General features: G+C 43.1%; 1 protein-coding gene across 1 annotated transcript in view; it reads left to right on the top strand.

Annotated features, from left to right (window-relative positions):
- Positions 1–609: 609 nt before the first annotated feature.
- The window catches only part of LOC147448145 (vesicle-associated membrane protein 721-like), a 36,800-nt gene continuing 15,477 nt past the window's right edge, over positions 610–21,932 (top strand). The window contains exons 1-3 of the mRNA XM_086524007.1: positions 610–984; positions 1,547–1,688; positions 1,774–1,894. Of these exons, the coding sequence (XP_086380133.1) occupies positions 795–984; positions 1,547–1,688; positions 1,774–1,894 (453 nt within the window). The 5' untranslated portion in view covers positions 610–794. The remainder of the gene's footprint in view (positions 985–1,546; positions 1,689–1,773; positions 1,895–21,932) is intronic.

The raw sequence follows: 21,932 nt of genomic DNA, 5'->3' as shown, positions 1-21,932 counted from the left end.
ATGGCAAAGGTCTTACAACTAGTCTATCCGCTGCTTTCTATTATGGGGGCTAGTGTGGGACCTTGTGTTTGCATTCTCCCTTGAAAAGTAGGATGTAACTCTCCATCCTTTGCGAGAGAGGTACTACCCATCCCTTCGATTGTGGGTTTGGAAAAGGGTGATTATTTTTCAAGAAAATTCATGCATGCCATGGGTGTATCACACCATCTTCGAAAGGCCTCACACCTAAAAAAGAAATACAAAATTACGACCAAAGGCAAAAATTGGGCAGTAGGATGCCACGCTTTCCCTATGTGTGCTATGGGTGCAATTTTCACCATTAGTGGCAAATAGTCTCTACTGCTTTCACCCTATCTTTGGCTATTCCCAGAAGATACATTGTCATTGTAGTCTATCTGGCCACCCAAACGCAAGAGCTTTTGGGACGAACTTCCCATATTCGGTGTCGCTTGCAACCTCACGGAGTTTTTGGAGTGGGTCCTCCAACATACGCAACAGTTTATGGGGCTGCAGTGTTAAATGGGCCTATGGGGGCGCCCTCTAAAGGCGTCCACCCAACACGCATTCAAAATTAAAATGTTGAGGAAAAGTCGTCCGAGAGCCTGTGCGTTGTCAACAAGGGTAAAGTCTGGGTGAAATCAAACCACGCTACAGCCAAAGGGGGAGGGGGCGGGAACGATAGGCGCCATCGCTGCATCTTTACTGTTCGTCTCCATCGTGGGCTGCTGTTCCACCTAGCGAATTGACCCCTTGTGCGTGATCCGTCTTCTCGATCGTGGCCTTTACTCGCAGAAATGGGCCAGCAATCGCTGATCTACAGCTTTGTGGCTCGCGGCAGCGTAGTTCTGGCAGATTATTCCAGCTTCACTGGGAACTTCAGCACTATTGCAACTCAATGCCTGCAGAAGCTCCCCCCCAACAACAACAAGTTCACCTACACCTGCGACCAACACACTTTCAACTATCTCGTCGAGGATGGCTTCAGTAAGTTATTTGTCTTTTGATCTCACTTTTTAAGTACGCAGCTTCTGTACAGAGGTCATATAACAGACTCCTCTTCTTTTGAACCTGCTTGACGAGTCCTATTGCACGTTTTGTTGCTTGCAGGGCAGGTCTTATTTGTAACGTAGCCTCGTTTTTACTTGATCTGTTGGTACACTGCTTAGCTTTAGATGCAGTTTCATGAAGTTTTGAAGGATTCTCACGGTCATCACTAGCATCCTTGCTGCATGCCCATTACAGTGGATCTATTTTGCCAACTTACCATTCTGCCTGCTAGTTCTTTGTCGTGAATGCCATTCATTAACCGGCTCACTATTCTCTCTCTCTCTCTCTCTCTCTCTCTCTCTCTCTCTCTCTCGTCGGATAGATCTTTTAGGTCTTATGGGATAGTTTCCTACGACGTTAAAATCCTCTTCTTCTTCTTCTTCTCTCTCTGTGTGTGTGTGTGTGTGAAAAATATTTTCGATGATTGTGTTGGAGAATGGAATGCTAGTTATTCAGTGAAAGTCATAAGTTACTTGCGATGACAATCATTTTTGTGCAGCCTACATGGTAGTTGCAGATGAAACAGTAGGACGTCAGACGCCGTTTGCCTTTCTAGAGCGTGTTAAGGATGATTTCAAGCGAAGATACGGTGGTGGCAAGGCGGATACTGCTGTTGCTAACAGCCTTGACAGAGAGTTTGGGTAATGATCGTAGAAGCGATGGCATGTGTAAAAAAATGTTGCCTTTTACTTTTATCACCTGTTTTGTGTGGCTATGGAGTTACAGGCCTAAACTGAAGGACCATATGCAGTACTGTATTGATAACCCCGATGAGATGAACAAGATTGCGAAAGTGAAGGCTCAAGTCTCCGAAGTAAAAGGCATTATGATGGAAAATATTGAAAAAGTGAGTGTAAATTTTTTTTGTTTGAGAAGCAGCTGCTGGTTGTAAGCTTTTTCAAAATTTTAATTTTTTGCTGTTTCGTAAACCTTATATTGCAATTGTTGAGTTGGCTTGTAGAAGTCAAAAACTGAGTGGACAGCTGGAGATTGGTAGTTGTCTGTAGTGAGAGTCTTTTTTTTGGGGGGGGGGAGGGGGAGGCAGGAGATATTTGTAATGCTTTTCATGCAAAGAGCTGAATCCCTGTCAAGATTAGTTTCAGATAGAATGTAGTAAATGAGATCATTACAAAAGATATCAGATGCTTTTTGTTCTTATATTAGTTGAGGCATTACAATCATTTCTCTCGTAAGAGAATGATGTCTTGGCAGCCTGATTCTGAAGGGTTGAACCATTGCTAAGATTGGTAGCTCACGTTAATCGAGATACTGACTTGTTTTGTCCAATAATGTGGTAGCTCTCTGTCATGTGCTTGATACTGGTTGTGCAAGCCACTCCATCCTTACCCTATATTTGCATTGCCTTTGTGTTGCCGATGCTGTTTTCCTTTTCTTTCTCTCTTTCTGATAATAAGTTCTGGCAAGGTCACCAGCTTTCGGATGTTGATTCAAATAATATCTCCGTTTCTATGCTTTTGCAGAATTTTATTCTTAAACATACTTTTAGAGATTTTCTGACCCCTGTTGTTATAACTTATAATAGTGTTGAGATATCTAGCTCAACAGATGGTAAAAAGGTCAAGTGGGAACAGTATTTGCCCATGCTTGAGTATGCATATAGCAATACTGTGTATTTGTCAACAAGCAAGGCACCTTTTGAAATTAAACATCAAGCTTAGTTCCCAAATTCTCGAACAGTGCTTGCCAAAATAGACTAGTTATGCGAGGATCTCTATTGCTGACAATAGTCTTTGGCAATCCATGATGTTTAAAAATGTGAGCTAGAAATATTATAGCCATGTGATCAGCTTTGATCGTCTTCTTAACTGGAAGGAAATGTGCTTGTTTACTGAATTTGGTCTACTATAGTCCATATTGCATCATTTCCATTTTTGGATCTAGGAAGATCCGTAATTAAATCCATGGCAATACTTTCCCATGGCGTGTTAGGCATAGAGAGTGGCTGAAGCTTGCCATAAACTTTATGTTTGTCATATTTCACTTTTTGGCATACTAAACACTCGCATATATAATTTTCAATGTCCGTCCAGAGTGTTGGCCAAAAGAAGTATTTTTCGAGGGCACTAGTGATAGTTGCAATTCCCCGGTGTGTGGCATAGGGAGAATTATGTGCTTCATCCATCACCTTCTGTCTCAAGGGCTGAGCTATGCATAATGCTTGTTGATGATATAGGGTATTATTCCTAATGGAATAAGGTGGCTTTGAATGACCAACTTGAAGATCCTGGATTGTAGCGAAGTGTGGATCTTGAGGATATATCTCACTGAGAGATTCTAGTTCCTCATGATAAATAGTTGTCATTGCATTGATTGTTGGACGCTTGGAGTGAGTGTCTGCAACCGCATTCTTTGTTCCAGAATTGTGTAAAATCTGAAAATGGAACATTGAAAGATAACTTTCTCTGTATGAGAAAGAAGCAAAGACTCCGATGGTCTGTCTTGATTATAAAGATAGCTCCCAAAAGGTAATGTTTCTAAATGAAAAGAACATGAATTACTACGATTAGCTCTTTCTCATAAATGGAAGCATGCAACTCTGCATCTTTAAGGCGCCGACTTTCGTAGGCTATGGCATGACCCTCTTGATTCAAAACTGCTCCTACACAATCTCCAGATGCATCGCAGTACACCTCAAAAGATTTGCGAAGATCAGGGACGGTGAGATCAGGTCCACGGTTGAGTAGATATTTAAGTTTTTCAAAAGCTTGTTTTTGTTCAGGACCCCAATGGAATGGAATCCGCTTCTTCGTCAAATCATGGAGAGGACGAGCTATGACGGCAAAGGCTCGAATGAAACGCCGCTAATAGGAACAGAGACCGAGAAAACTTCGTACGTCATGTACTATAGTTGGTGTAGGCCATTCTACAACTGCTTGAATCTAATCAGGGTCCATTCTCACATGGTTGTGAGATACTATATGGCCCAAGTAGTGAATTTCTTTTAGAAAAAACTCACTCTTAGCATTTACAAATAATTTGTGCTTGCGTAAATTTTCAAACACTAATGTGAGATGCTTATAGTGTTCTTCCGTCTTTGAGAAGATTAAGACGTCATCAAAGAAGACTCTTGTAAATCTTCTATATGAGTGGAAGATTCTATCTATCGTTGTGTTGAATGTTGTTGGTGCGTTAGTGAGTCCAAAAGGCATCACTAAGAATTCATACAACCCAAAGGTTGTTCTAAATGAAGTCTTATGCACATCCTGAGGAGCAATGTGGATTTGATGATACTCGCTCTTCAAGTCTATACGACTGAAGACACTTGCACCTTGTAACTTATCAAGAATGTCATCAATCTGAGGGATTGGAAATCGATTCTTGATTGTGATCTTGTTTAGAGATCTATAATCTATGCACATGCGGAATGTGCCATCCCTTTTCTGTACTTGCAAGACAAGTGAACAATATGGAAAAGTTGTAGGCCTTATTAGACCCTTCTCCAAAAGTTTGTTAACCTGCTTGAGGATCTTCCTCTTGCTGCATTAAACTGACTCTATAAGGGGGCTGATTTGAAGGAGAACTTCTTGGGATCAAATCAATTGTATGATCCTTAGGTCGAGAAGGTGGGAGTTCATTTGGAAGTTCATCTGCAAAACAATCTTCAATACTTTCTAGTAACTTAATTCTATTTTGCTCTAAAGAGGAAGAAAGTTGTGAAGAAGACACCTCTCTCTCTCTCTCTCTCTCTCTCTCTCTCTCTCTCACACACACACACACACACACACACACACACACACACACACACAAATAAAGTACGTTGAAACACACTTTTTCATTGCTTTCTTGATTGCAATGTGATTGGCGATGGGAATACGCTAATCACCTGTATCCGCAAGTACAATATATTGCTTTCGTTTATGATCAAAGGATAAAGTTTTCTGAACATATTCAGGAATGGGATGCATCTTGTAGTGCCATGGCATTCCCAAGATGACATCACATCCTTCAAGTGAAGCTAGTAAGAAAGACTCTTGATCTTTGTAGTTATGGACCTTTAAATTCAACTTCCCTATGATTGGAGTAGAACTGGAGTTTTTCCCTTTCAAAGCAGAAGATGCTTGAATAGAAACTCCAAAGCGGTTGGGTTGTAGATTGAGATCTTCGGCTAACTTCGTAGAGATGAAATTATTCGTATTGCCTGGATCAAACATGATAAGTGTCCGTTGATTGTTGATGCTATCCCATGCTTTGAGAAGAGATCTTTCTTTCCCATTCTTGGTTGTATTCCCTTGTACATCTGGGATTGCATTGGAAGAAGGTGGTTGCGGGGTTTTGGTAGGGCAATCACCCTTCATATGTCCAATTTGTCCACACTTGAAGCATCTTCCTTCGCTAATGTAGGTTTTCAATTCAACAGGAGAGGTATTTCCCTTTCTTGGGCTGATTTGGCTTTGCTTCCGCATCGGAGGCGGTTCTTTTCTTCTTTTGAGAAGAAGTGGAAGTAGGCTTTTCATGGAGAGCCTTCTGCTTGGCATGATAGGTGCTTTGCTCCATCTTCCTGGGAGTACCCTTGTCATGTATACCATCAGCTATGCGAGCTGATTCCATAAGTATTTGCAAGTTACCTCGAGGGTAAAGCTTCATAGCCTTTTGTAAGGCTTCATGCAATCCTGCTTCAAACTTGCGCATCTTCTTCGAATCTTCAATCTTCTTGAATGGGGTGACTTTCAAGAGAACGTCCAAACCTATCCACATAGCGAGGAACAGTTTTGTTCTCTAACTGTGAGAGTTGATCCCATTCTTTCTTTACTTCTTTCTCATAGTATGGAGGAAGGAATTGTGCATAGAACTCCTCCTTGAAAGCAGTCTAATCTTGGGGCTTGCGTTTTTCTAGGATCAGGGTTAGCCACCAACTGTTGGCGATGCCTTTCAGGTACATACTGACATGGTGAAGCTTGGACCTTTCCTGAAAGTTCCCTTTTGCAAATGCAACTTCAAATTGGCGGATGAAAGCCAAAGCTTTGTTATTATCCCTCCCTTCTTCGTGATGGAATTGCACCAAAACTTGCGTAAGCGTAGGATAAGAAGAGTGGAGTGAAATTCTATGAGTGCTCCGTTGAAAACAACCCTAATCAAGGTGATTAGGGGCTGAAAACAGAGAATCTGCAGCAGATAAGTGCTAGAGGAAGAGAGTTTTCTACTGCTTTTTGCGATGCATCTTCCCCACAACAGCCTATGATCAATAGAAACCTTGTTCTAAATGATGGGAGTTCCAGGACTCCACATACATCACAAGGGCTGATTCTCAAGCTTCAATGGAGAGCTCTGGTGCATAGAGCACGCTCACATGAAATGTGCAATTCAACTCACAACTGCACACATGAAGGCTATTTATGAAAACGTCAGCTGCACCCCGGCACAATGTCATACCGGCACTATTCGTGCACCACTTGTTTATACTTGTCCGACCATTTGGCCCGGACACAAAGGATTAAAATTAGTTTAACTGACTTGTCTTAAGGCCTTTAAAAATAATTATGGGCCTTAGAGTCACTGTTCTAAGGAACCCATCTCATTCCTATGCTCGTAGTGACATGCGTAATTTTTTGAGTCTGAAATTCGAGGCTACTGTCTTTCTCTTATTGAAGTCCCGATTTCCCAATCACTAGGGCTTCATGGTATTTTTTGCTAGGGTTCCCCTAAGGTGTTCTATACAGCATTCAGACACATCTAAGGCCGTAAAACTACTAGTATTATTCTGATGTGCGCACAACTAACCAATCTGGTAAATAAATTAACTATTTACAAAAGTCTGATATAGTCATAGGAAGGGTGTGACGTCCTCCTAAGAATCCCTTGGTACCACAAGAACAACGTCGTGGTTGATTATTGGGCTAAGAAAGTTACTTTGACGAATGAGAAGGGCAGGAAAGTTGTGCTTGATGTAAAATTGAAGGGCGAGTCCATCCCTATTGTATCGGCTTCGGCCATTTCTAAATTAATGAAATCTAGTCTTTTCGTTTACTCGATCTACTTGAAAGAACTGAATGATGAACAATGAACCAATATATCTGAATTGGATAAGAAACGACAAGAATTTGTGCCCACAGAGGTTGAGTGCTTCTTTGAAGACCTATCGGGCGAGTTACCTCCACCTCGTCTTGAGGACCGTACGATTGATTTTGATTCTTGGAAGTACACCACCGAATTGGCCACGCTATCGAGTTAGCCGAGCCTAGAATGAAGAAATAATGAATTGAGTAAAAGAACTTCTAGAAAAGGGTCTCATCCAACCTAGCACGTCACCTTTCTGCTTTCCGATATTGCTAGTACTAAAGAAAGACGGATCTTGGAGAATATGCATTGACTATAGAGCTCTCAATAAAATCACCATTTAGAACCGGTTCCTTATCCCAAGGATCAATGATATTCTCGACAGACTAGAGGGATCCTCTTGTTTTAGTAGAATTGATCTAAAGAGTGGATCTTTTAGTGCTAGGCTTCATTATGGCTGAGTCTGCCCTTGATCTCCGGAGTCATGACAGAAACTCAGGACGCTAAACTTTGTGTTGATGTATGCTCGTGTGTGTGCGCGTGTGGTGTGTGTTGTGTTGGGGAGCGTATGTTACTACCTAGTTCTACACCCACTATTGGGCACTGACGACGTTAGTGGGGATGTCGTAGTATTTAGTCAATACTATGCATGATGTTGCTGATGGTTATATTGTCTTGTGGGTGACTACCATGGGTCTATACCTTGCACTTTCCTTCAAGGGTGAATCTGGGCTTATCTTGGATTCATCTAGGTATATATTGATCTAAAGAGTGGATACCATCAGATCCAAATTGCTCCGGGGGATGTCTACAAGATAACTTTTCGGACAACTTTTGTTTGTATGAATATTTGGAGATGCCTTTTGGACTCACGAATGCTCCAACAACTTCTAATCGGGTGATGGATAGTATTTTCCGAGAGAGTTGATCTTTTGTGGGCACCTTCTTTGATGACATTATAGTTTTCTCCAAGAATGAAGCAGAGCTCAGACATCATCTGCTACAGGTCTTTCAGACATTGCGGAAGCATAAATTGGTTATCAATGCCAAAAAGAGTTCAATTTTTCTTACCGGAGAATCGAGATACATTTCTTGTGGCACATCGTGGACGTGGCCAAAATTGAGACTATCCGCGATTGGCCTGACCTAAAGAATGTTCATGAAGTTGCAAGCTTTTTGGGCTTGTGCTTTTATTACCGGCGGTTCATTTGAAAGTTTGCAAAGATAGCTTCATCTTTGCATTTACTGACTCAAAAAGGAGTCCCTTTCACGTGGGGATCGACATAGGAGACCGCTTTTCGGATGCTCAAAGAAAAATTGACTACTGAACCAGTGTTGGCCTTGCCAGACTTGCAAAAGCCATTTGAAGTTTATTTTGATGCTTGTGGTCGTAGTCTGGGAGTAGTTTTGATGCAAGAAGGCCATGTCATTGCTTACGAAAGCAAGATGTTTTCATGGCCAGAGTTGGTAGCACAGATCTATTGGGAGTGATCCGTGCTCTTACACAATGGCACACTATTTACTCGGAGCTGATCTCACAGTCTTTACGGATCATTATAGTTTACTGTACTTCTTGTCACAAAAGTAGCTTTTGGAAAGCAGATGTGATGGGCTAACCTCCTATCAAAGTTTCACTTCTAGATTGTCCATGTTTAGAGACAAAAGAACTTAGTCGCAGATGCATTGTCTCGGAAGCCCTTGGTTCTTGCTATTTTCGCGATTCATCACGGAAGTTTCGAGGATATGGTTGATTAGTATCCACAAATCTTGACTTTGTTGACATTTTCACACGGATACAGAATGGGGAGACAGTTTCAGGCTATTCCATACGGGACGACTATTGGATGCGGAAAACGATGTTGTGTGTTACACAGCCTATGTGGGAAAAGTTCTTGACAGAGTGCCATTGTCCACCTTTTACGGGCCACCGCTGCATAGATACCACCTTGAAGGGTGTTGAGCGTCATTTCTATTGGCCGAGGCTAAAAAAGGATGTGGATGACTTTGTTCGTAGTCATTCAGTCTACCAAAAGGGCAAGTTTGACAGGCATAAGGCACCAAGACTTTTACAGCCTTTACCCATTCCCACCCGCCCATGGGAAAGCATTGCTATGGATTTCATCTTTGACCTTCCAAGACTCAAAGTGGGCACGATAACATTTGGACAGTCATTGACAGATTTAGCAAGCAAGCTCTCTTTATTCCAGTAAAGAAAATGGTCAAGCCTGATCATTTAGGGAGACTATTCATTGCTCAGGTTTTTGTGGTTACATTGCATGCATGAGACGATGGTCTCGGACAGAGATCCCTGATTCACGAGTTTGTTTTGGAGATCAATTTGGGAGAACATTGGTACGCGGTTGCAGTTCTCATCATCATTCCACCCGCAGACAAATGGGCAATCTGAGATAGCCAATTCAGTGGTTTTGGATTTATTGAAGTCTTACATCTCCGATCAAAAGACTCAATTGGAAAAATATTTAGGGATTTGGACATTGCTTTTGCCAACGTTCGCGAGGCTCTAGAGAAGTCTCAAACACGGCACAAGAAGGCAGCAAATCGATAGACGTGTCTTGAAGTCGAAGGAAGATGATTGGGTGCTTTTACGTTTTGAGAAGGGACACCTAAGGAAAAGAAAGAGAAAGGAGCAGCTTTTTCCAAAGCTTAGCATGAGGTATTATGGCCCTTCTCAGATTCAAGAAAAGATAAATGATGTATCCTTTAGACTCAAGTTGCTAGACACTTGGAAGATTCACAATGCTTTTTATGCGAGTCTCTTGAAACCCTTTAAGGGTGAGGTGGTAGTTGACAGGGAGCCTAATGAGCAACCTGAAGTAGAAGAGACGAGGAGATACTCGTTTCGGAACAAATTCTGGCCGATAAAGAAAGGAAAGTGAAAGGTAAAGTGATTCGACGGTTCTTAGTGAAATTCCAAAACTATTCGGCATTGGATGCGAGTGGATGGAGGAGGAGGATCTAGCAGATACTCCTCAGATTTTGGAACTTTACCTTGAGGCTTTTGGCTCAGCTGCGTCTATTCTGAAAGATCCTGCAGATAGCAGGGTTGAATCTGGTGCAGACGGGATTGGACGAGAGGGGAGTCACTCCGCTCCTTTGTCACAGATTACCTGGATAGAATAAAGTCATTGATTTCTCTTTGGATTTCACGGATATTGCTGAGCTGACAGTATTCTGTTGTATGACTTTACGAATAAGGAAACTGAAAATGAGAATTCTCGAACTTGAATGTGATTGATGTGTACTCTCTCATGTGACTTTGTTTGAGTGCAGGATTGAAAGACGAAATGATTGCAGCATTTCGATCGAGAGAATCTATAGACATGATCGCAATAAGAATTAGCCAATTTGACATTAGTGAGGTCCGGTGTGGATCTAGATGCGATTGCTAAATACGTTGCCACGAATCATGGTCTTAGATCTGGAATCAATTTTTATGTGATTGATATGATGTGAATGTGCACTGATTGGCGCATAAGGGACTTGGGCTTGAGCCTTAATAGATTCTATTGCATGAGAAAGTTGCGTTGTTTGTTGTAACATTGGTGGAGCTTGCAGAAATTCCATAAACTTGGGATTCCGCACCAATCGAGAAAACACATTCACAACAATAACCAACCGTGTCCAGAACACATCCTCGTCTAGTTTCCCAGTCATAACCCTTGAACTTGTGAAGCATTGATATCAACAAAAGGTATAGACAGTGGTGGCCGCGAACCCTTGCCAACCTCAAAGACTGGAGGAATAGCTTGGTTGCTATGTGAAGAGGAACCCTCTTCCCTGGTGTCATTCGTCCTGTCAGCCATAGTGTAATTCCAAGTTCTTGTGCTTTGTGTCTTCGCCGAGAACCAACCAAGGCTCACTTCTTGAGGAAAAAGCGATTCGGTCTCGACAATGGAACCTTGAAACCGGCTTGTAGACTCGCTAAAGGGCGGTAGACTTTAGCTTTCACCCGATGTTTACAGTGTTTAACTTTACAACACAAAGGAATCTCAGGAAGAAACCTGTGATTGGAATTCAACACTTCAAACAAACCATGGCTTGGCAGCTAGAATGCTCCCCAAGCAGACAATGACACCGCGTTGGCCCCAAAGGTTGGCGCCCCTTTCGGTATTTCTTAATTCAAGACTCAAAGTAAACTTTGGAGAAAATCCTGTAAAGTCCTACGAGCTGTCCCATTCTTATTGGGCTTAAAATGACCTACTCTAGCCCAATTTTCGCAGAATTACTACAGTAGGAGGCTTCACAGACAAAATCCCCATACCCTAAGTGACTTCTCGCATGCATTAGAGACTTTGACAAACATGGCGAGAAAATACAGCATGCTGAAATCTCTGTTTTTCGCCTCTAAAATGCACCGGATTACCTATCTTGTAGTTCCCTAGCTTCCCCAAAGCTCCTGGGACTATCAGGAACCCAAAAGGGTCAAAATCCTAAACTTGCAAAAAAACACAACAGTTTGTAATTCCCTGTTTTCGGCTCCGTTTTGCGCACTGGTCGCATTTGTAGCAAGCCCTTGAGTTCCCGCACTTGTGGGTCTACTTGCCGTTCGATTTGGACAAGATTTCTCGCAGTCGCATTTTTAGAATGTTTTCGAGCTCCTGCACCTGTGGGTCTACTTGCTCTTTGATTTGGACAAACAAGATTTCTCGCGAGAAATCTATCCGAATCAACTTGTACCTGTGGGGGATTAGTAATTAGCTAATCCGGTACCTGTGCAAGAGGCTCTTGCCTCGGCAATCGTGCATAAACTCACAAAACTGTACATATAAGCCATTGAGTTGGGCATTGAAACTGGCCCGTGGGGACGGTAGGCTTTGGCTTTCACCCGAAATTCTTTACTTTAGACACACACAGAGAGAACGTGCGAAGGAAACCTGCGACGGGAATTAACACACACCGCTCGGAAGCTAGAATGCCCCGAGCAGACGCCGACAACTTGTAGACCCCAAAATTGGCGCCCCTTTCGGTATTTCTTTATACTTTGAGAGGGTAAATTACAAAGTAGAGTCTTGGGAATCCTTTACCTGTATCTCAACTAGATACGACCTGTTAGGCCAAATTTCGGCAGCATAACAACCCCAAAACTTGCGCGAAACCAATTCCCCTGCTTGAACTCACTTCCACTGGCATAAACCCTCTGATTACTGCCCAAAAATAGTAAATTCACCACGCTGTATTTACTGGTTTTTACCCTGTTTTCAGCCCCAAACAGTCCCCTAATTGTCCTTTGCCAGTGGGGCACTATTCCCAATGATTCTGGCGTCCGTATGGCTGAAAAACAGTCAATTTACAGCGCATACACAACGCTGAAAACGCACCTGTACGGTGAGGTTACGACCCTTACCGGTGCTTGCTTTGGAGTAGCAGTTAGCTACCCCTGTTCTTGCTCAAGGAGGCTCTGCCTCAGCACAAAAGCATGAAACCACACAGCTGTACATCAGTCAAATGAAGAGCCCTCTTGTGGGGCGTCACATAGCTGCACGTAGGGGAGAGAGAGAGAGCAGTGTGTAGCGTGTAGGGCATCACTCCTAGCACCACACTGTACATGAGAGGGAAAGAAAGCACTCCATAGCTCTTAAGCTGTGACAGGTTCTCAATGAAGGCATCCCCTGAGCATAAATCGAGCGTCCCCTCTTCTGCGCTTCACCTGTAATGCATCTGTGAACAAATAGATGCATAAAGGAGAAGATTTCCATAGCTGTCAAAACCTGCGTATCGCTGAAAACGCAGCAAAACAGCCTTGTAAACACGCATCTGGTGCTTGCCAATGCTGAAAATGAGCTCCTTGGTCCTAGGTAAGGTCATGGGAAGCTCAAAAATGGAGAGAAATGGATGAAAATCAGAGTTATCAGCCTCCAAAACTGCTCCAAAAAGTCAGTTACGAGTTCTATTCTCCCAAACTTGGTAAATTGACCAGAAAGTGCCACTTGGCACTCATAGATGCAATTTTCCCACATAGGGCTTCCTGCTTAAAAATCTCTCAATTGGTGCATCAATTGACTTTGCAGCAGAGTAATAAAATGTTCCTCGTGTCATTTTGAAGCTAATGACGCGATTAGATTTTGTGGCCCAAAATAGCATTTCCCTAAATTTTAGGAGATGCTTCTGTTGGGCTCCCATTGGTCTTCTGACCATCTATCCCCATTGGGACCACATCAAAAAATGCAATGTGGCCCACCAACTTACCAAGTGCGACGGGGGGACCGACATGATCTTGAATTGAGCCTAGACATCCTTTTACATTACGATTTCCAGTGCCGACCAACTTCCCGATTGCGGGTGAAACTACCGTTCACATTGGCCATACAATGTCCGACCATTTGCAACTTCAAAAAGAGGGTCTCAAAAATAAATGAAAATTATTGGAAAGAAACCAACAACTAAGGTTAGCAGTTGCCACGTCCTCATGACAGGCATCATGTTTCTATATTCAAAAGGGGGGAGAGGTGCACGAGAGCGGAATCATCGTGCTACATAGAACAAGGGAGAAGGCAAGCTTTCCATTAAAGCTGTGATCACCCTCTACTTAGACACAATAGTTCACAATGAAGAAGCAGCCTAGATCATCCCAAATTGATTTGGGGTGCCCAAATTCAGGTGACGTGGCTTGCAGTTACTCACGTGTTGCCAAGTGTCCCTTATGCTTCTTTGAGTTAAATTCCTAGTACCCACCAACTTATAAAGTGTCGCACGGGGCTTAAATGACTTTGAATTGAGCCTAGCCAACCTTTTACTGCTTCAATTTCAGTGCGGATTGGCCCGATCGACTTGTGGCGCCTTGGCCTTCACCGCTACGGTTGAAACTTATGGCTGTCAACCATTTCACATTGGCCATACAATGTCCAGCCATTTGTGACTTCAAAAATAGGGTCCCGAAAATTAAACAAAAATCAAAGCGAAAGAAACCAACAACTAAGGTTAGTTGTTGTCGCAACCTCTTGACAAGAATCTTTTTACAAGCACAAGAACCGGAGAAACCCCTCCATTCTAGTTCTTGGATTCAATGGTTAATTCCTTCCAACGCGTTAGGGCAATCTGAGAGACTAACTCTCAATTCCAATTCCTTTCCTGTCTGTACTTAGAGTGTAAAGCTGTGCATATCTTTTCGGATTTTGTTTTCGGAATCCCCGAGCATTGGCCAAAGCCTCTTTTTTCCTCCTTCGTGATGGAGCGGCTACAAAAAGCACAAACACCAAAAGCAACGATTCGTAGAGTGTATGGAAAAGTGACCTCCGTACTCTGACTTCTGGCGATCACCTTGGGTTCCGTAGCGGTAGAGCTCCCTTGTGCTCGCGCTGGCAAGAATGAGGAGAGGGGGGTACTAGGTGTGTTTTTATAGGCTTCTGGAGGTGGTTGGAATAGCAGGGCAGCTGCGCTTTCTCCCTCAACAATAGCAGATGGGGTGAGGACAATAGATAGATAGATAGATGGATGGATGGATGGAATGGAATGATATATTAACGTCTTCAAAAGGCCAAAATGACCTATGAGACCAATCGTTAAAACTTGTGAATTTGGTACCGTGTTTGAGTACAAAAAAAGAGATTTAAAAAATGAATCTAGAAGTGCTACTAGCCGGAACTGTATGGGTATGTGTGATCACTGATACAATGGGTGCCCAATACACGAGAAAGATACAATGGGTGATGAATCCATCCTCATTTGGGCGTCTCAATCTCCCAAGCTTCAATGCTCGGTCAATGAGAGTACCGCGGGTGTGAGTATGAGCTGAGCTTTGCAGTGGTGGTTGTTCCTCTATTTGTCTAGTGTTTGGTGTGAGGAAATCAGTAATCTGTCTCTTGGATCGTTTCTCTCCAGATCTCCTCAGTAAACTATCTCAGTGTCTGTGTAACTCAAGTAGATACAATCCAACACATTTGTGGTCCTCTTAGCTCATGACTCTCGAGAGGGTTCGAAGCCTTCTCTGAATAGACAGTGGAAACGACCCCGTATTTCGTAATACATTGTGCACTGACATATATAATGTGTGTCCATCTCTGGCTTTGTATGGCATAGGCGGCATATCTTGCTAGCTACTGGTATCCCTTTGAATCTACCAACCTCAATCTCAAGCTGGTGTGAAGATGTCCGTATCTGACCAATGGCACACCGTAACCCATGAGATAGATGTGTATCCATATAGTTGGGTCGAAGCCAAACCCATCCCTGTGAGTTGGAGAAGATGCTCTTTATAGAAAGCCATCTTTGTGTCCAACTTATGTGTCGGCTCTATCCACGTCCTCCTAGTGTCCAATTGGTCAGGTCTTGGCGAATGATCAAGCACACAATTTGACGTGCATTTTGATCAAAACTCTGTCAGCTTCAGTGTCTTTATCATAACACATACCGAGCATTAAAAAATAATATCCTCTTCTCGGCGTTTTGCTCGTGCACACAAATTGGCACAACCACTTGCCCATCCTTTAAATGATCAACACTAATGGTGCCGCAAGTGTTCAATTAGCCCAATCATAACCCCTTACAAGGGTGGCCTCCCATAAGGTTGTTATTTAGCCACCCATGTATGAACCCATGGCCAATGACCATAAGAATATCCATCAGTGCCACCGCACGGCAGGCCTTTGCCAACAACTACATAGCACATGAGAACATTGTCCACGGGTGCGCTCTTACGAGCAAGGAGACTGGCACACAATGTCCTTGTTAAATGGGAAAGAGTTTCCCATGGAGAAAAAGAAGAACGAACCAAAGGAGCAAGTCCTTGACAACCATCGAGTTCCAAATTGATAGAGGAGCGGGCAAAGAAATGAAAGACAAAGGCAAGGTTGGGTTTAGATTTTGTGGGGGCAACCTTGGAGCAAAAGGATGAGAGTACCGAGCTCTGTAGAGCATGGGGCAAAGTACGAGACCAAGAAGTCTTGATATTCTTTGAGGAGCCAAGACCAACTTCATCACATTAGGATTGGCGGCTCGACTTGGGATTATGCCTGAAGAAATGGGACCACAAATGGATGCGGTTCTAGCGGCATCAAGGCATGATGTCGCCCTAACACCTATCATTGGCAAACTACGGTTACAGTGTTAGGGGTATCTAGGGCACAAGGACTTCTATATCATGCCACTTCAAGGGCGTGATGTACTCTTGGGGCTACATTGGTTTCACAAGAATCGTGTCGTGGTCGATTATTGGCCCACGAAGACAACATTGAAGATTGAGAAGGATAGAGAAATCATCCTAGATGTAAAATTCAAGGGCGAATCCGTACTTGTATTGGCTTCGGCCATTTCTAAATTAAGTCCTTTTTTTCCTCGATCTTTTGAAGAACATGGAAATTCAAATTTGGCAGAGTTAGAACAAGAACGATATGAAATTATGCAAGCTTAAGTTGATTGTGTCTTTGAGGGTTTGGTTGGAGAGCTACCTCTTGAGAGAACTGAAGATCATAGGATTGATTTGATACCGGCAGTATGCCGCCAAACCGGCCACCTTAGAGAGTGAGCAAAGCCCAGATTGAGGAAATAGTGAAGCAAGTAAAAGAACTTCTCGAAAAGGGTCTAATTCAGCCGATGTTCACCAATGCTTCTTGTTTTGAAGAAAGATGGATCTTGGAGAATGTCTTTGACTACAGAGCGCTCTACAAAATTACCATCAAGAATAGGATTTCATATTTTACATAGCTGGACATGTGTTCTTGTGTTTACGGAACCATGATTGATTAGACATACTTCTATCCCTAAGTGGGGAAGTATGACTGGCCTTCAAAAGCATGAAGGACCATATTCTTATTGGAAGGAAGATATAGATGGATGCAAGTGTATGGAACGGATGGAATCTACCTTAGGCGCACACACAATAAAACATGCATGATGAATTGCATTAAGTGTTGTTTTGAAAATGCTTGAGCATTAATATTCTATTCGAAAAGAGCTTTCATTTGATTCCAATATTGATGTCTTTGTCATCAGTTTTTCGGTGATTCTAGAATGTTCTAGAAGCTTCTAGTCAAGGGCTAAAAGAATTTAAAAGGAGAATTCCAAAAGAAAGACAAGTATCATGACACCAGCTACATGTGCATGGACACTTGTCAAAGACAAACGACAATTCACTTTTTCTTTTTTCCAAAAGGCAAGACACTCGTGCTAAGACACTTGAGACATGTAAGGAAGACAATTTATCTTTTTAGACAATTGGCAAGTCACTTGTGCTAATACTAACACATAGCCTCATTCAAAAGGCAAGTTCATCTGTAAAAGCAGCCCTTCCCTCTATTTGGAGATCACCTCATTGTTGAAATTACTCTCTAAATCTCAGACCAAGAAGCTTGCCTCTACACTATCATCACCAGTGCTATCTACATGCTCTCTCTCTCTCTCTCTCTCTCTCTCTCTCTCTCTCTCTCTCTCTCTCTCTCTCTCTCTCTCTCTCATTCAAGCTTATGTGAAGGAAGACATTGGAGGAGGAAGCCAGTGCTGAATTTTTCTTCATTGAAGGACATCTCTCTTGCGCATGTGACATGCGAGAGAAGACAATTGTTTGTGTGATCCATTGGTAGGCCTTTGGGGTGGCACACAAATGGGTGCGTTTCTCCAACTCTTGTATGTGCTTGTAAGGGCAACACATGCAAATGAGGGTAAACCAACAAGATCATTACTTGTTTGATGGTGATTACGTGCTGAATTTTCAGCCTATACACTTGTAATTCTGGAGAAATAAACATATTTCTGTGAAGGGGCCCGGCCGTTCCGGGCCAACGTTGAGTCACTCAATCTTCTCTCTCTATCTCTCAAATATGTTTGTCACTCTTTCAAGTTATTTATATCTCTACGCATTTATTATGCTATATCTCTACACATATATGCCCCTCTTTCTTAAGCTCTAACCGGAGATTATTATCTTTTATGCAAAGTGTTAATTGGCAGTAATAAGCTTGTGGTGTGTCAAGAGAATTGATCTGATAAGTGGCTATCATTAGATCAAGATTTGCTTTCGGAGACGTATACATAAGTGGATATCCTTTGGATTTAGGCTTGGAAGTACCTAATGTCCTCAAGAGAATTAAGGGACTCCTTTTTGCTGATGCCTTGGTTCTGCTTGTTGATTCACCTGGAAGCCTACAAACGAGCCTTGATAAGGTAAGTGAATGGGCCAGACTTGGGGCATGACTTTTGGAATTGATAAATCATAATTGCATGGTCACGGTGTTGTTCGACGACCTTCAGGATCTCCCTATGAGGATCTTTCTTCTGGGGGACTTATGAGTAGACTCTACCTTCTCCATTGAACGCATCGTCAATGATAGTTGGAGGCCACAATGTTTGTCCACTGTCCCCAAAACCTTGTCCCCAATTAGAGGGTCGTTCGCTTTCACATTTGTTGGTGGATTGCTTAGCGCTTGATGAGCTTAGGGGGAGTTGGCTAAACCGATTCACCTTTAACGAATTCGACCCGTCGTTGGACCCTGAAGAGATGATCGTTATCCTCCTTGGTGGGGAGGTTGGCGGGAATCGGATACCCTCTGGGTATGTCGTGATCCGCACTCGAGGAACGGAACCGTAGGGCACGTCTCTGTGGCGAAGTTCCTCGGTGAGGCTGTGCCCTAGTACTTGAGTGTTCTGCATAGGCCGATGCCTTCCTTTCTATGATTATTATTATACTCCGATCCCTTTCGAGGGGAATGGCGTTATTCTCTTGTAGTGAAGACAAATGAGCACCAAGAGAGCCACTCAAGCGCCTTGCCCCCGCGCCTCGCCAAAGTGAGATTGGGAGATGAAATGGGACATCACCAATCTCACTTGTGAGCCGACGCCCTTCCAAGTGGATTTCCTTTAGGAAAACCATTGGGTTACAAGAGCAATTTAGCATGGTGAGCAATAAGCTACTTGGCGGAGGAAACTCCAAAGGGAAGGCCAATGTCACGTGCACATCTAACCCTGTGTGTACGTGGACAAGCTACTTCATGATTAGGGTTCAGTTCAGTTCAGTTCAGTTAGCCTAGCTTAGGAAGTGTTTTGGCACTTTTGCGAGTCTGTTCGTTGACCGTGCATGTCCAGGCACTTAGAGTAGATGCATATTCTATAACAGACTTGGACACTCCAAGTCAAGAATCAACCGCGACAGCACCAAATAACCACTTCAAAACAATTCACAGATCACAATAGATTTGCATTGGCCCGGCGGAGTTCCGTGCCCAGAGATATTGGCCCCAAAGACTGGCGCCCCTTTCGGTATTTCTTTTTATATTAATCAATCATCAAAGTACAAGAGAGCGGTTAGGGTTTCACTCTCAGACTCTGCGTCCAGATGCTCTGAGAAGTGAGGCCCTCACCACTAATTTAAAGGTTACAAGGGATGCCCAAAAGCAGAGCCCCAAAAGCTTCAAATCAAAAGCAATTGCTCTCTCTCTCTCACAGAGAGTCAAAACATGAAAGCAAAAGCATTCTCCATTTAAGTAGAGAAAAAGCGAAATTTGCGTCGCTCATCATTTTCCAATTTTTTTTTAAAAAAAATAAAATTTCAGCCTCCGTGATTTCCAGAAATTAGGGTTTTTGGCAGAAATTAGGGTTTGCAGGAATTTTAGGGTTTTTGGCAGAAATTAGGGTTTTTGCTGTCCGTCACGTCATCACTTTGTGACATACCCCCCTCTTGAAAGCATTGTAATCGACCGCGATTACGCCTGCAAAGCCGACAAAAGCCATAAACCGTCTTAGCAGACACTGATTGTTAGTACCTACGTACTAGGAACACACATCTAGCACATGTACAAAATCGACAGTCACATCACACGACATCACCAGACATCACAGGACATCACATGACATTCAACATTCATTCGGATCTTAGACCATGATTTATCGGCAATGTAGCTAGCAATCACATCTAGGTCCAATCGGGACCTCAACGATGTCCGATTGACTAACCCCTATTGCAACCATGTCTATTCGAGATCAATCAGACCAAAATGCTGCAGTCATTTCGGCTATCAGTTCCTACACTCACAAGAAGTCAAGAACAAATCAGTATCATAATCAGGAATTCCATTTCATAAAGTCATCCAGCAGAATACTATCAGCTCTCAGTATCCCTGAAGCTCAAAGAGACATCAGCCGCGCAAACTCTGATGGTCTGTAAAGACAGTAAAATCCGCTCCGAGTAGGTAATGCTGCCACTGAGTAAGAGCGTGGATAACCGCCAAAAGCTCTTTCCCATAGATTTGTGCTGTCATCTCCGGCCTAGAGAACAAACGGCTCTCGTAAGCTATGACATGGCCTTCTTGCATCAAGACCGCACCCAGACTACGACCACAAGCATCACAAAATACTTCAAATGACTTCTGCAAGTCCGGCAAAGTCAAATCTGGTCCTGTAGTGAATTTCTCTTTCAATGTCTGAAAGGCAGTCACCTCTGTGGGTCCCCACGAAAAAGGTACTCCTTTCTGTGTCAAGGTATGCAAAGGGGAAGCAACCTTTGCAAACTTTCGTATGAACCGCCTGTAGTACGAACACAGTCCCAAGAAGCTTCTAACTTCATGGATAGTCTCTATCTTGGCCGGGTTCATTTGCACTCCTGTTGTTGACACAATGTGTCCCAAAAAATGTATCTCTGGTAGGAAAAATTCACTTTTCGTAGCATTAATCACTAATGTGTGATCTCGTAATGCCTGAAAGACTTGAAGCAGATGATCTCTGTGTTCTGCCTCATTCTTGGAGAAAACAATGATGTCGTCAAAGAAAGTGCCAACAAATAGCCTGTACTCTCAAAAAATCTTATCCATCATCCGGTTAAATGTCGCAGGAGCATTGGTTAAGCCAAAAGGCATCACCAAAAACTCAAATAACCCAAAAGTCGTCCGAAAAGCTGTCTTGTAGACATCTCCTGGCACTATCCTGATATGATGATATCCACTCTTCAAGTCAATCCTGCTAAAGCATGAGGATCCTTGTAACCTGTCGAGTATATCATCGATCCTAGGAATCGGAAATCTATTCTTGATGGTGATTTCGTTGAGAGTGCTATAATCGATGCACATTCTCCAAGATCCGTCTTTCTTCAAAACCAACAACACTGGAGAGCAATACGGTGAAGTACTAGGTTGGACAAAACCCTTTTCCAAGAGGTCTTTCACCGAGTTCATAATCTTTTCATTCTGTACTCGGCTCACACGATAAGGTGGCTGATTCGGTGGCGTGCTTCCAGATATCAGATCAATGGTATGATCTTCAAGCCCTCTCAAAAGCAATCGGCATGAGCATGGAGAAAAAAATCTTGGCGTTCTTTTCTTCAGGTCAAAACATATTCAACTTTTATCCATCGTTCAGTTCTCCCAAAAGAATGAGTAAGAAAACTGAAGTTCATCAAGTACAATCTCTAAGCCCTTCATTTATCAAAGTCGCTTTCTCGGCCCGGTAGTCAACCACGGCGTAGTTCTTGTGGTACCAAGGGATCCCGAGTAGAACGTCACTCGCGTGCCCTGAACACCCCTGTCATTGCAAACGAAGTTTGCCAATGCTCGGTGTAATGGCAACATCCCATCCGGGTGCCAGTCGAACTACCTCCGCCTGTGGCGTCAGTCTGTTGGGCGTAGTTCCAAATCGAGCCGCCAATTCCAAGTGAAAAGAAGTTGGCCTTGGCTCCTTCAAAAGAGCTTCTTGATCCTTCACTTTGCCCCGAAAGCGGCAAAGTTTGTACTTTCATTCATTAGATTCGGTGCAGGTCCCACACCATGTGGTACCAGTTCTGCTTTTCTATCTGCCTTTTCTGCCACATTCCTCAGCTGCTCTCGAACTCTCAGATCTGTCGTCGTCTTTATCATTCTGTTCTTTCTGTGCCTTATCAGGGCACTTTGCGGAAATATGTCCATGTTCCCCGCATCCAAAGCACTTTCCCTGTC

The sequence above is a fragment of the Adiantum capillus-veneris genome, chromosome 11, assembly GCF_014529385.1.
Source record: "Adiantum capillus-veneris isolate H3 chromosome 11, ASM1452938v2, whole genome shotgun sequence".
Classification (NCBI taxonomy): Eukaryota; Viridiplantae; Streptophyta; class Polypodiopsida; order Polypodiales; family Pteridaceae; genus Adiantum; species Adiantum capillus-veneris.
This window is presented reverse-complemented; position numbering and strand designations above follow the sequence as displayed.